Source organism: Oncorhynchus mykiss, chromosome 20 (genome assembly GCF_013265735.2).
Source record: "Oncorhynchus mykiss isolate Arlee chromosome 20, USDA_OmykA_1.1, whole genome shotgun sequence".
NCBI lineage: Eukaryota > Metazoa > Chordata > Actinopteri > Salmoniformes > Salmonidae > Oncorhynchus > Oncorhynchus mykiss.
The window spans coordinates 35,312,611-35,323,646 of NC_048584.1; the positions used below are offsets into that span (position 1 = coordinate 35,312,611).

Sequence of the window (11,036 nt, forward strand, 5' to 3'; positions counted from 1 at the left end):
CCGTAAAGCAAGCTCACGTGAGAGAGGGAACGCCTACTTACACAGACAGGAACCGTGAACATTTTTTCCAAAGGTAAACTGCCTAAGTAAGACATCTTCATTTATCCACCATATTTTCTACAACCAGACGTCGAATCGTAGTGGCTATCTAACTTTAAACCATAAGTGATACCAGTGAGATGTCATATTGCTAATCTATAAAACAATATAAATATTTCCTCATCTAAATGGTCTTGGACAAACTTCTAGTTCTGTATACGCCAGGTTACTGTAGCGGGGTTTTACATCGATCCACAAGAACAAAATAACAAAACACAGGTAAGAACTTGTTGTGTCACTCGTAGGCTATATTGAAAATGTACCCACATAGTCTAGGCTACGTGTAGCCAGCTGGAGACAGTGTTTGTAAAATAATTAAAGTAACCCATAGCCTTCTATTGTGCAAGCTCAAGTTACGCTCCCCACGACGGTTTACACAGAGTTGCAAAACAGGCTCGATTATTTGACTTGACAGCAAACCGTGGCGCTGATGGGCGCAAATATCAGCTCAATAGTATTTGGCAAGCACCAATGTAAAAATCACACAATTTAAACCATTGTAGCCTATACATGTTATTACATATGCTATATAGACTAAAAATAAAGTATTATATAATAAGCTAAAAACATTTAAGTCAGGTTGCGAAATTGTGGTGTCGGTATTGGGAGGGGGGGGGGGGGTTGGGCGAATAGTACTTTTTAAAAGCATTTCCTGCAATTCTGCACAGTTTGACATGACTTATCATGCCTCTCTTGAGGGCTATGGAGGGGTATATGGATGGGCTTTTTTGAAAACACAATATAAGTGGAAGGAGAAGTAGTCACCATCACCAAATGAAGGTATTTCAAGGCAAATATTAAGGCGTAAAATATGAAGACTGAGTTGTATTATAATGATCCATCCATTGTAAGGACCGACGCTGGAGTAGAGAAGCAGGTATGGGGGAGTCAAACATTTAATTGCAACAGACATGGAACAAGACCGGACCAGCGTCAGCACAAGGACATATGACAATCAATGTTGAATCGGGGAACAGACATATATAGCGGAGGTAATGACAGAGGTGAGTGAGTCCAATAATCGCTGATGCGCGACAGGGGAAGGCATGTGGGCATAATGATGGTGGCAGGAGTGTGTAGTGCTGGGGAGCTCACGGGCGCGGAGGGGAAGAGCCGGAGCAGGTGTGACACACATGCGTATTACTTTATATTAAGAAGACACAAAAGATGAAGACTGAGTTTTATTATAGTTGGAGTTCGTCTACCTACAGTTGGAGTCGGAAGTTTACATACACTTAACTTGGAGTCATTAAAACTCGTTATTCAACCACTCCACAAATTTCTTGTTAGCGTACTATAATTTTGGAAAGTCGGATAGGAAATCTACTTTGTGCATGACACAAGTCATTTTTCCAACAATTGTTTACAGACAGATTATTTCACTAATAATTCACTGTATCACAATTCCAGTGGGTCAGAAGTAGAGGTCGACCATTATGGTTTTTCAACGCAGATACTGATTATTGGAGGACCAAAAAAGCCAATACCGATTAATCGGCTGATTTTTTAAAATGTATTTGGAATAATGACAATTACAGCAATACTGAATGAACACTTATTTTAACTTAATATAATACATCAATACAATCAATTTAGCCTCAAATAAATAATGAAACATGTTCAATTTGGTTTAAATAATGCAAAAACAAAGTGTTGGAGAAGAAAGTAATATGTGCCAATATGCAATATGTGCCATGTATGAGCCATGTAAAAATGTGTGCCATGTAAAAAAGCTACAGTTTAAGTTCCTTGCTCAGAACATGAGAACATATGAAAGTTGGTGGTTCCTTTTAACATGAGACTTCAATATTCCAAGGTAAGAGGTTTTAGGTTGTAGTTAATATAGTATTTATAGGACTATTTCTCTCTATACCATTTGTATTTCATATACCTTTGACTATTGGATGTTCTTATAGGCACTATAGTATTGCCAGTGTAACAGTATAGCTTCCGTCCATCTCCTCGGCCCCTACCTGGGCTCGAACCAGGAACGCATCGACAACAGCCACACTCGAAAAATCGTTACCCATCACTCCACAAAAGCCGCGGCCCTTGCAGAACAAGGGGAATAACTACTCCAAATCTAAAAGCGAGTGACGTTTGAAACGGTATTAGCGCACACCCAGCTAACTAGCTAGCCATTTCACATTGGTTACACCAGCCATTAGGCTGATAGGCTTGAAGTCATAAACAGCGCTGTGCTTGCGAAGAGCTGCTGGCAAAACGCACAAAAGTGCTGTTTGAATGAATGATTACGGGCCTGCTGCTGCTCAGTCAGACTGCTCTATCAAATCATAGACTTAATTATAACATAATAACACACAGAAATACGAGCCTTTGGTCATTAATATGGTCGAATCCGGAAACTATCATTTCGAAAACAAAACTTTTATTATTTTAGTGAAATACGGAACCGTTCGGTATTTTATCTAACTGGTGGCATCCCTAAGTCTAAATATTCTTGTTACATTGCACAACCTTCAATGTTATGTCATAATTACGTAAAAATTCTGGCAAATTAGTTCGCAATGAGCCAGGCAGCCCAAACTGTTGCACATACCCTGACTCTGTGTGCAATGAACGCAAGAGAAATGACACAATTTCCCCTGGTTAATATTGCCTGCTAAACTGGATTAGTAGTTATAACTAGTGATTATGATTGATTGTTTTTTATAAGATAAGTTTAATGCTAGCTAGCAATTTACCTTGGCTTCTACTGCATTCGCGTAACAGGCAGGCTCCTTGTGGAGTGCAATGGTTAGAGCGTTAGACTAGTTAACTGTACGGTTGCAAGATTGGATCCCCTGAGCTGACAATGTGAAAATCTGAAAGTCCGATCCAAGGCTGTCATTGAAAATAAGAATGTGTTCTTAACTGACTTGCCTAGTTAAATAAAGGTATAACAAATTTTAAAAATCAGATTGTTATGAAACTTGAAATTGGCCCTAATTAATCGGCCATTCCGATTAATCGGTCGACCTCTAGTCAGAAGTTTACATACACTAAGTTGACTGTGCCTTTAAACAGCTTGGAAAATTCCAGAGAATGTCATGGCTTTAGAAGCTTCTGATAGGCTAATTGACATCACTTGAGTCAATTGGAGCTGTACCTGTGGATGTATTTCAAGGCCTACCTTCCATCTCATTGCCTCTTTGCTTGACATCATTGGGAAATCAAAATAAATCAGCCAAGACCTCAGAAAAAAAATTGTAGACCTCCACAAGTCTGGTTCATCCTTGGGAGTAATTTCCAAATGCCTGAAGGTACCACGTTCATCTGTACAAACAATAGTACGCAAGTATAACACCATGGGATCACGCAGCCGTCATACCGCTCAGCAAGGAGACGCGTTCTGTCTCCTAGAGATTAACATACTTTGGGGCGAAAAGTGCAAATCAATCCCAGAACAACAGCAAAGGACCTTGTGAAGATGCTGGAGGAAACGGGTACAAAAGTATCCACAGTAAAACGAGTCCTATCTCGACATAACCAGAAAGGCCGCTCAGCAAGGAAGAAGCCACTGCTCCAAAACCGACATAAAAAAAAGACAGACTACGGTTTGCAACTGCACATGGGGACAAAGGTTGTACTTTTTGGGGAAAAGTCCTCTGGCTGATGAAACAAAAATAGAACTGTTTGGCCATAATGACCATCGTTATGTTTGGAGGAAAAGGGGGGAGGCTTGCAAGTCGAAGAACACCATCCCAACCTTGAAGCACGGGGGTGGCAGCATCATGTTGTGGGGGTGCTTTGCTGCAGGAGGGACTGGTGCACTTCACAAAATAGATGGCATCATGAGGGAGAAAAATTATGTAAATATATTGACGCAACATCTCAAGACATCAGTCAGGAAGCTAAAGCTTGGTCACAAATGGACAATGACCCCAAGCATACTTCCAAAGTTGTGGCAAAATAGCTTAAGGACAACAAAGTCAAGGTATTGGAGTGGCCATCACAAAGTCCTGACCTCAATCCTATAGGAAGTTGTGGGCAGAACTGGAAAGTGTGTGTGCGAGCCAGGAGGCCTCCAAAGTGCCAGCTCTGTCAGGAGGAATGGGCCAAAATTCACCCAACTTATTGCGGGAAGCTTGTGGAAGGCTACCTGAAACGTTTGACCCAAGTTAAACAATTTAAAGTCAATGCTGCCAAATACTAATTGAATGTATGTGAACTTCTGACCCACTGGCAATGTGATGAAAGAAATAAAAGCTGAAATAAATAATTCTCTCTACTATTATTCTGACATTTCACATTCACATTAAAATAAAGTGGTGATCCTAAACGACCTAAGACAGGGAATTTTTACTAGGATTACATTTCAGGAATTGTGAAACTGATTTTAAATGTATTTGGCTAAGGTGTATGTAAACTTCAAACTTCAACTGTATGTGTGTGTGTGTGTGTTAGTGCCTTCTGAAAGTATTCAGACCGAACAAACTGTCATGGTCCAAACACACCAAGACAGTTTTGAGGAAGGTACGACAACACCTCCCCCCCCCCAGGAGACTGAAAAGATTTGGCATGGGTCCCCAGATCCTCAAAAAGTTCTATAGCTGCACCATTGAGAGCATTGTGACCGGTTGCATCACCGCCTCTTATGGCAACTTCTCGGCATCTGACCGTAAGGCGCTATAGAGGGTAGTGCGTACGGCCCAGTACTGGGGCCATGGTTCCTGACATCCAGGACCTACATATTAGGTAGTGTTAGAGGAAGGCCCAAAAAATTGTTAAAGACTCCGGTCACCCAAGTCATAGACTGTTCTCTCTGCTACCCCACGGCAAGTGGAGAGCCAAGTCTAGGACCAAAAGGCTCTTTAAGAAATTCTACCCCCAAGCCATAAGACTGCTGAACAGTTAATCAAATGGCCACCTGGACTATTTACATTGCCCCGCCCCTTTTGTTTTACTCTGCTGCTACTCACTGTTATCTATGCATAGTCACTTTACAAATTACCGCGACCAACCTGTACCCCCGCACATTGATTCGGTACTGGAAACCCCCTGTATATAGCCTCATTATTGTTATGTAATTTTCTTGTTACTCTTTGATTATCATTTTCTTTTTACTTTAATTTATGTGGTAACTATTTTCTTTACTCTATTACTTGAAATGCGTTGTTGATTAAGGGCTTGTAAGTAAGCATTTCACAGTAAGGTGTGTTGTATTCGGCGCATGTGACATAACAATTGATTTGATTTGAATTCAATTGATTGGACATGATTTGGAGAGACACACACAAGGTCCCACAGTTTATAGTGCATGTCAGAGCCAAAACCAAGCCATGAGGTCGAAGGAATTGTCTGTAGAACTCAGAGACAGGATTGTGTCAAGGCACAGATCTGGGGAAGGGTACCAAAACATTTCTGCAGCATTGAAGGTCCCCAAGAACATCATTTTTAAATGGAAGAAGTTTGGAACCTCCAAGACTTTTCCTAAACCTGGGCACCCGGGCCAAACTGAGCAATCGGGGGAGAAGGGCCTTGGTCGGGGAGATGACCAAGAACCTGATGGTCACTGACAGAGCTTTAGAGTTCCACTGTGGAGATAGGACAACCATCTCTGCAGCACTCCACCAATCAGGCCTTTATGGTAGAGTGGTCAGGCGGAAGCCACTCCTTAGTAAAAGGCACATGACAGCCCGTTTGGAGTTTGCCACCAGGCACCTAAAGACTCTCAGAACGCTCAGGACCTCAGACTGGGGCGAAGGTTCATCTTCCAATAGGGCAATGACCCTAAGCACACAGCGCAGGAGTGGCTTCTTGACAAGTCTCTGAATGTCTTTGAGTGGCCCAGCCTGAGCCCGGACTTGAACCCAATCAAACATATCTGGAGAGACCTGAAAATAGCTGTGCAGCGACGCTCCCCATCAGGATATGCAGAAAATAACGAGAAAAACTCCCCAAATACAGCTGTTCCAAGCTTGTAGCATCATACCGAAGAAGACGTGAGGCTGTAATTGCTGCCAAAGGTGCTTCAACAAAGTACTGAGTAAAGGGTCTGAATACTTATGTAAATGTGATATTTCTATTTTTTTTATTTTTATAAATTTAAAAAAATGTCAAAAAAATCAGTTTTTGCTTTGTCGGAATGGGATATTGTGTGTGTATATTTATCAGGGGGGGGACTATTTAATCCATGTTAGAATAAGGCTGTAAAGAAAAAAATATATAGAAAAAGTCAAGGTCTGAATACGTTTTGAATACTGTGCTCTGACCTAATGAGAATGGGTTGGCCAATCATATTTCAGGGGGGGGGGGGGGAGGTGGTGCTACCCCAGGCCAGGCTAACGCATTTGGGGCCCCGTGGGAAATCTTAACCCTACCGCATACAATGACATTCTAAATGATTCTGTGCTTCCAACTTTGTGATAAGTTTGGTGAAGGACCTTTCATGCTTCCGCATGTCAATGCTCCGTGTACAAAGCGAGGTCTGTACAGAAATGGTTTGTCGAGATTGGTGTAGAAGAACTTGACTGACTGGCCTGCACAGAGCCTTGACCTCAACCCCATCGAACACCTTTGGGATGAATTGGAACACCAACTGCGAGCCAGGCCTAATCGCCCAAAATCAGTGCCCGACCTCACTAATGCTCTTGTGGCTGAATGGAAGGAAGTCCCCACAGCAATGTTCCAACATCTAATGGAAAGCCTTCCCAGAAGAGTGGAGGCTGTTATAGCAGCAAAGGGAGGACCAACTCCATCTTAATGCCCCTGATTTTGGAATGAGAGGTTTTATTTTAAATAAATTATTGTGGGGGACGAATCAACCTTTTCTGAATATCCCCTGTGGTAATTCCACCTATGATTTAAGTTGCATATGCAATTGAAGTTTTAGGCGTTATAATTGTAAGAGTTAGCCTAACAACAAATATATTAGGCCTACAGATCATGTCAATCCAGCTATGGTCCAAAATCGACCTATCCTAATGGTATGTTTTCTTCGTTTCAGCGTAAACATGAAATCTTTGGCGCTTGTTGTCCTGCTGTGCCTTGGCTGCGGTCTGATGTCTTCCTCATTCGTACTCGCGTCGCCGTAAGTACTGGTAGGCCTGTCTGTCTGGTTAATGCACTGGTAGGCGTATCTGTCTGGTTAATGGCCTCTGCATCAAGCCCTTCATTCCAATGTAAGTAGTCTTTTTGAGACACAACTGCTCATAGGTCAGCGTGAGGCAGCTAGGACTGATCCCCCAACCTTCCAAACCCAGGACACTTTAACCACAGGGCCACTGAGTTGGTGTCATTCCGTAGCAGGTCTCAATGCAAATTCAAGGCCATTAAATGAGTGAGGCACTTTGATCATGCTAATGTTACTATTTTATTAAATGTAACCCTGCTTTATTTCAGGCATATGTGGAGTAAGTTGATCCTGACTCAACACTGGCCAAGCACATTTTGCAGTGTAAGCTACTTTATGGTTTCATAGCATAAGAAACTCTACGTATCATGTGATCATCTGATTGTATAATTGATACATACGGTGGCCTTAAGTGTCCAGATGTGCCACCTTGTATGACAAAATAAACATTTTGATTTGCAGATGGAACACTGTGATCCCAAATTTGACTACTGGACTTTGCATGGACTGTGGTAAGGATGACCTAATAATATTCAGTAAAAAATAAAGCACTGACTATCGTGGACTCTGTTATCTTTGTACACATTTGACCAATGTCTGTGTCTTACAGGCCAGATAAAGGCCAGGAATGCAATTCATCTTGGCACTTCAATGTAACTCTAATCCAGGTATGTTCTGCTGCAGGAAAAAACATACATTTTGCTTATTCATGACAAAAAAATAATATTTTGAAGTCAAAAGTCAAGTGTTTATAATTTTAAAAAATGAAGTGAAATGTTTGATCGTGACTATGTTTTACAGGACCTACTTCCAGATATGCAGAAGTGGTGGCCGGATCTTATAACTCCAGCATCCTCTGAATTCTGGTCTGTTCTAATTTTGTATAAATACTTTACTCCAGGTCATTGTTATATTTTCCGGTAAGAAGATTTTTCTAAACAAATGTTAGCACATTTGATCTTCTATTTACAGGCAATATGAATGGCAAAAACATGGAACGTGTGCTGCAAAAGCAGAGTCCCTAAACAGTCAACACAAATACTTTGGCAAAGCCCTGGAGCTGTATCACACGTTAGACCTTGATGGGTAAGTGTACTGAATTAACAATAGAGTATCCTCATGAAACATATGGGATAATATATGGTCTGTATACCCTGAAGCCTGATTTATGTTTCTACTAGTTATAAATTCTTTGTATGTCTTCAGAGTGATGAAGAAATTTAACATTGTGCCCTCGGAGACGTACTACACTGTAAGTACATCATTATTACTACATTACCAAGGACAATGGCATTTTGCACTGATATTAAATTGCTGTATGTTTAAAGTTAGACTTAAAGAACGGCAAGTAGTTTCTGCGTCATATCAAGAAACATACTATACTGTGTTAAATGAAACCCTGTGTTATGGGAAACCCGCCATAGTTTTCATAGTTTTTCATTTACTCCAAGTCATTTGACTTACTGTTCCTGTTTACAGATGTAGGATCTTGATTTGAGCCAGTTTGCTACAGAAGGAAAATAATCCTGCAGCAACAGGTCAATGTGAATTATTATGTGTAATTAATGGACATTTTTGTAAGAGTTGATACATTTTTTGTAAGGGAAACTCAAGTCAGAAATTTCAAAGTGGAAATTACAAACTTCAGAAGCCTTTTTAAACCTCAAATACACTTCACATGTTGAAGTTCTTGCATTGCAGGAAAGTGTTCTTGCAACAGGGTAATCAAATTAAGATCTTACATCTGTACTTAGCTACTGTCAGTGAAATGACTGAGATGTGTGCATGCATCCAATAGCATGCGATGAATACTCATGGTTAAATGTACTACTTCTGTGTTTTTAGTTTGACCACATCGAAGGAATCATTCTCAACTTCTACAGTGTGAAACCAAAGATTCAGTGTATTCACCCAAAGGTATCATGTGTTTTAAATATTTTTATTTTGGTCAAATGCAAACTCAAGCACAACTAGTTATTGAATTTGCCTAAAGGTTTTCTTTGAAGAGTAGAGGACTATGTGGATTGCGTACAATTTTGTATTTAGAATACATTTTCTTAATCATTCTACATAAATAGTATTTGTTTCACACAACTAAAATGTTCAATCATGAATCCTAACCCTGATTTGAGAACGTATCACTAAGTTATTTCTTGTTCATAGGGTGGGAAGGTGCAAATCTTGGGCCAGATCGAGATCTGCTTCAACTCAGACTTCCAACTTGCCAACTGTGAGCATTCTGAGACAGACACTCTGAGACTAATTGACTTCCTCAATGTTAAGGGTACAGAGTTTAGTGTATGTGACCATGCCACACCTGTCTACTACCCTCCCCTTAAGGGGAAGCCATCAATGTAGTGGCTAGTGAGGTCTGGTTACTCTATAGTCAATTATATCTCACATGGAACACACTCTTCGAAATAAGGGTTCTTCGGCTGTCTCATAGGAGAAACCTTTTTGGTTCCCTTCCTCGGTAGAAAGGGTTCTACATGGAACTCAAAAGGGTTCTTTCTACCTGCAACCAAAAATAGTTATTTAAAGGGTTCTACTATGGGGACAGCTGAAGAACCCTTTAAGGTTCTAGATAGCACCTTTTTTTCCTGAGAGTGTAGATACAAGGTTCTACTAAGTGTGAGTTAGCTCAGAAATACTATTCTAAAGTACTAAAAACACAAGTGTTTCCAAATGAATTTGTCTACAACTATTTTCATGTGTTCTGCTTGATTCTTAGAAGCAGGTTGATCATGTTTTAACTCAGGGAATAAATCGGCTTTTAATGATAACACTCCTGAAGGCCTATACTTCCTATATAATGTTTTATAAATCATTTATATGCAAATGGCATACTAAGAGTTATATAAGGTCCTTAAATCTTGTGCTTTGCCAAATGTGTCATACAAATATATTTAAAATAAAATTGTCACATACAACAAATAGGTACAGTGAAATGTGTTGTTTTACAGGGTTAGCCATAGTTAGATATTTCACCTTGTCGCTTCAGGTATTTGAACCAGCGACCTTTCTGTTACTGGCCCAACGCTCTAACTGATCATAATAACCCTAATGCCACCAGTAAAATAGTATGAAATTTGCTTTTAAATTATTATTTAAATTGTTTAAAGTATGGTCCTACTTTTTGTCAAACAAAATCTAAAGTTTAATGCACAGTTTATGAAGAAGTCTGTTCACTGCCTCCATTACTCTTGATATATGTTTTGATGTTAAAAGTGTTGAGTAATTAAGATTGTGTATGGTGGTGGTTAAAACGCATTGATTTACATTAGTAATGCCATCTCCATAATTTGATGGAATGATGATCCTGATTTAATCAGATATACTTATTGTATCTGAAACTGATGTTGTTTCTGCTGTTAAGTTAGTTAGATTTAATTTCAGTTGTGGGATACGCTTTGGTTTTAAATGGTGGCTTTGTTTGATATGGTTCCGATCCTCTGTAATTTTTTACTGACAATGAATTAAATACATGTTTCTATTGCAGCAGTTGTACATACTCTTTACCCCTGCAATTTGCATTTTAGTGAATACACATATGCACATTCAACTACATGCCACAAGAGGTCAGGAAACGTCTACACAACACCAATGGCCAACAGAGGCAGTATACCTGTCTTACATTGTCTAGCGTTGTTCAGTCTGTTACAATAAATTACACATTTAAAGAAATGTTATATCCACAAAATGTATTACATGATATAAAAAACTCCATGTCCAGGCACTCAAATGCTGAATGAGTTTGACTTAAAATCATGTATATTTATTGTTACACACTCTTCACCATCTTAACTGCAGCTGTATAGTCAGTTTATTAGAACAAAGACGATGATTACTACTCAATCTTAAC

The 11,036-nt window shown here is 39.8% G+C and overlaps 1 protein-coding gene across 4 annotated transcripts; it reads left to right on the top strand.

Annotated features, from left to right (window-relative positions):
* Positions 1 to 10,672, top strand: LOC110499393 (ribonuclease T2). Of its 4 annotated transcripts, none has more exons than XM_021576511.2 (10): positions 1 to 73; positions 7,049 to 7,132; positions 7,444 to 7,498; positions 7,637 to 7,686; positions 7,785 to 7,842; positions 7,976 to 8,040; positions 8,147 to 8,260; positions 8,381 to 8,426; positions 9,020 to 9,091; positions 9,338 to 10,672. In XM_021576511.2, exons 2-10 carry the CDS (start codon positions 7,056 to 7,058, stop codon positions 9,530 to 9,532), a joined length of 732 nt encoding a protein of 243 aa, XP_021432186.1. In that variant the 5' UTR covers positions 1 to 73; positions 7,049 to 7,055; the 3' UTR covers positions 9,533 to 10,672. The 4 variants fall into 4 exon arrangements, with proteins under 4 accessions (XP_021432186.1, XP_021432187.1, XP_021432185.1 ...); XM_021576512.2 differs by having other exon boundaries at positions 39 to 86; XM_021576510.2 differs by lacking the exon at positions 1 to 73 and adding an exon at positions 75 to 318.
* The last annotated feature ends 364 nt before the right edge of the window (positions 10,673 to 11,036 follow it).

Coding starts and splice junctions, on each gene's coding strand:
- LOC110499393 (XM_021576511.2), top strand. CDS start 7,056: ATGAAATCTTTGGCGCTTGTTGTCCTGCTGTGCCTTGGCTGCGGTCTG. Junction 7,499..7,636: donor GGCCAAGCACATTTTGCAGT/GTAAGCTACTTT, acceptor TTTGATTTGCAG/ATGGAACACTGTGATCCCAA. Junction 8,041..8,146: donor CCAGCATCCTCTGAATTCTG/GTCTGTTCTAAT, acceptor TTCTATTTACAG/GCAATATGAATGGCAAAAAC.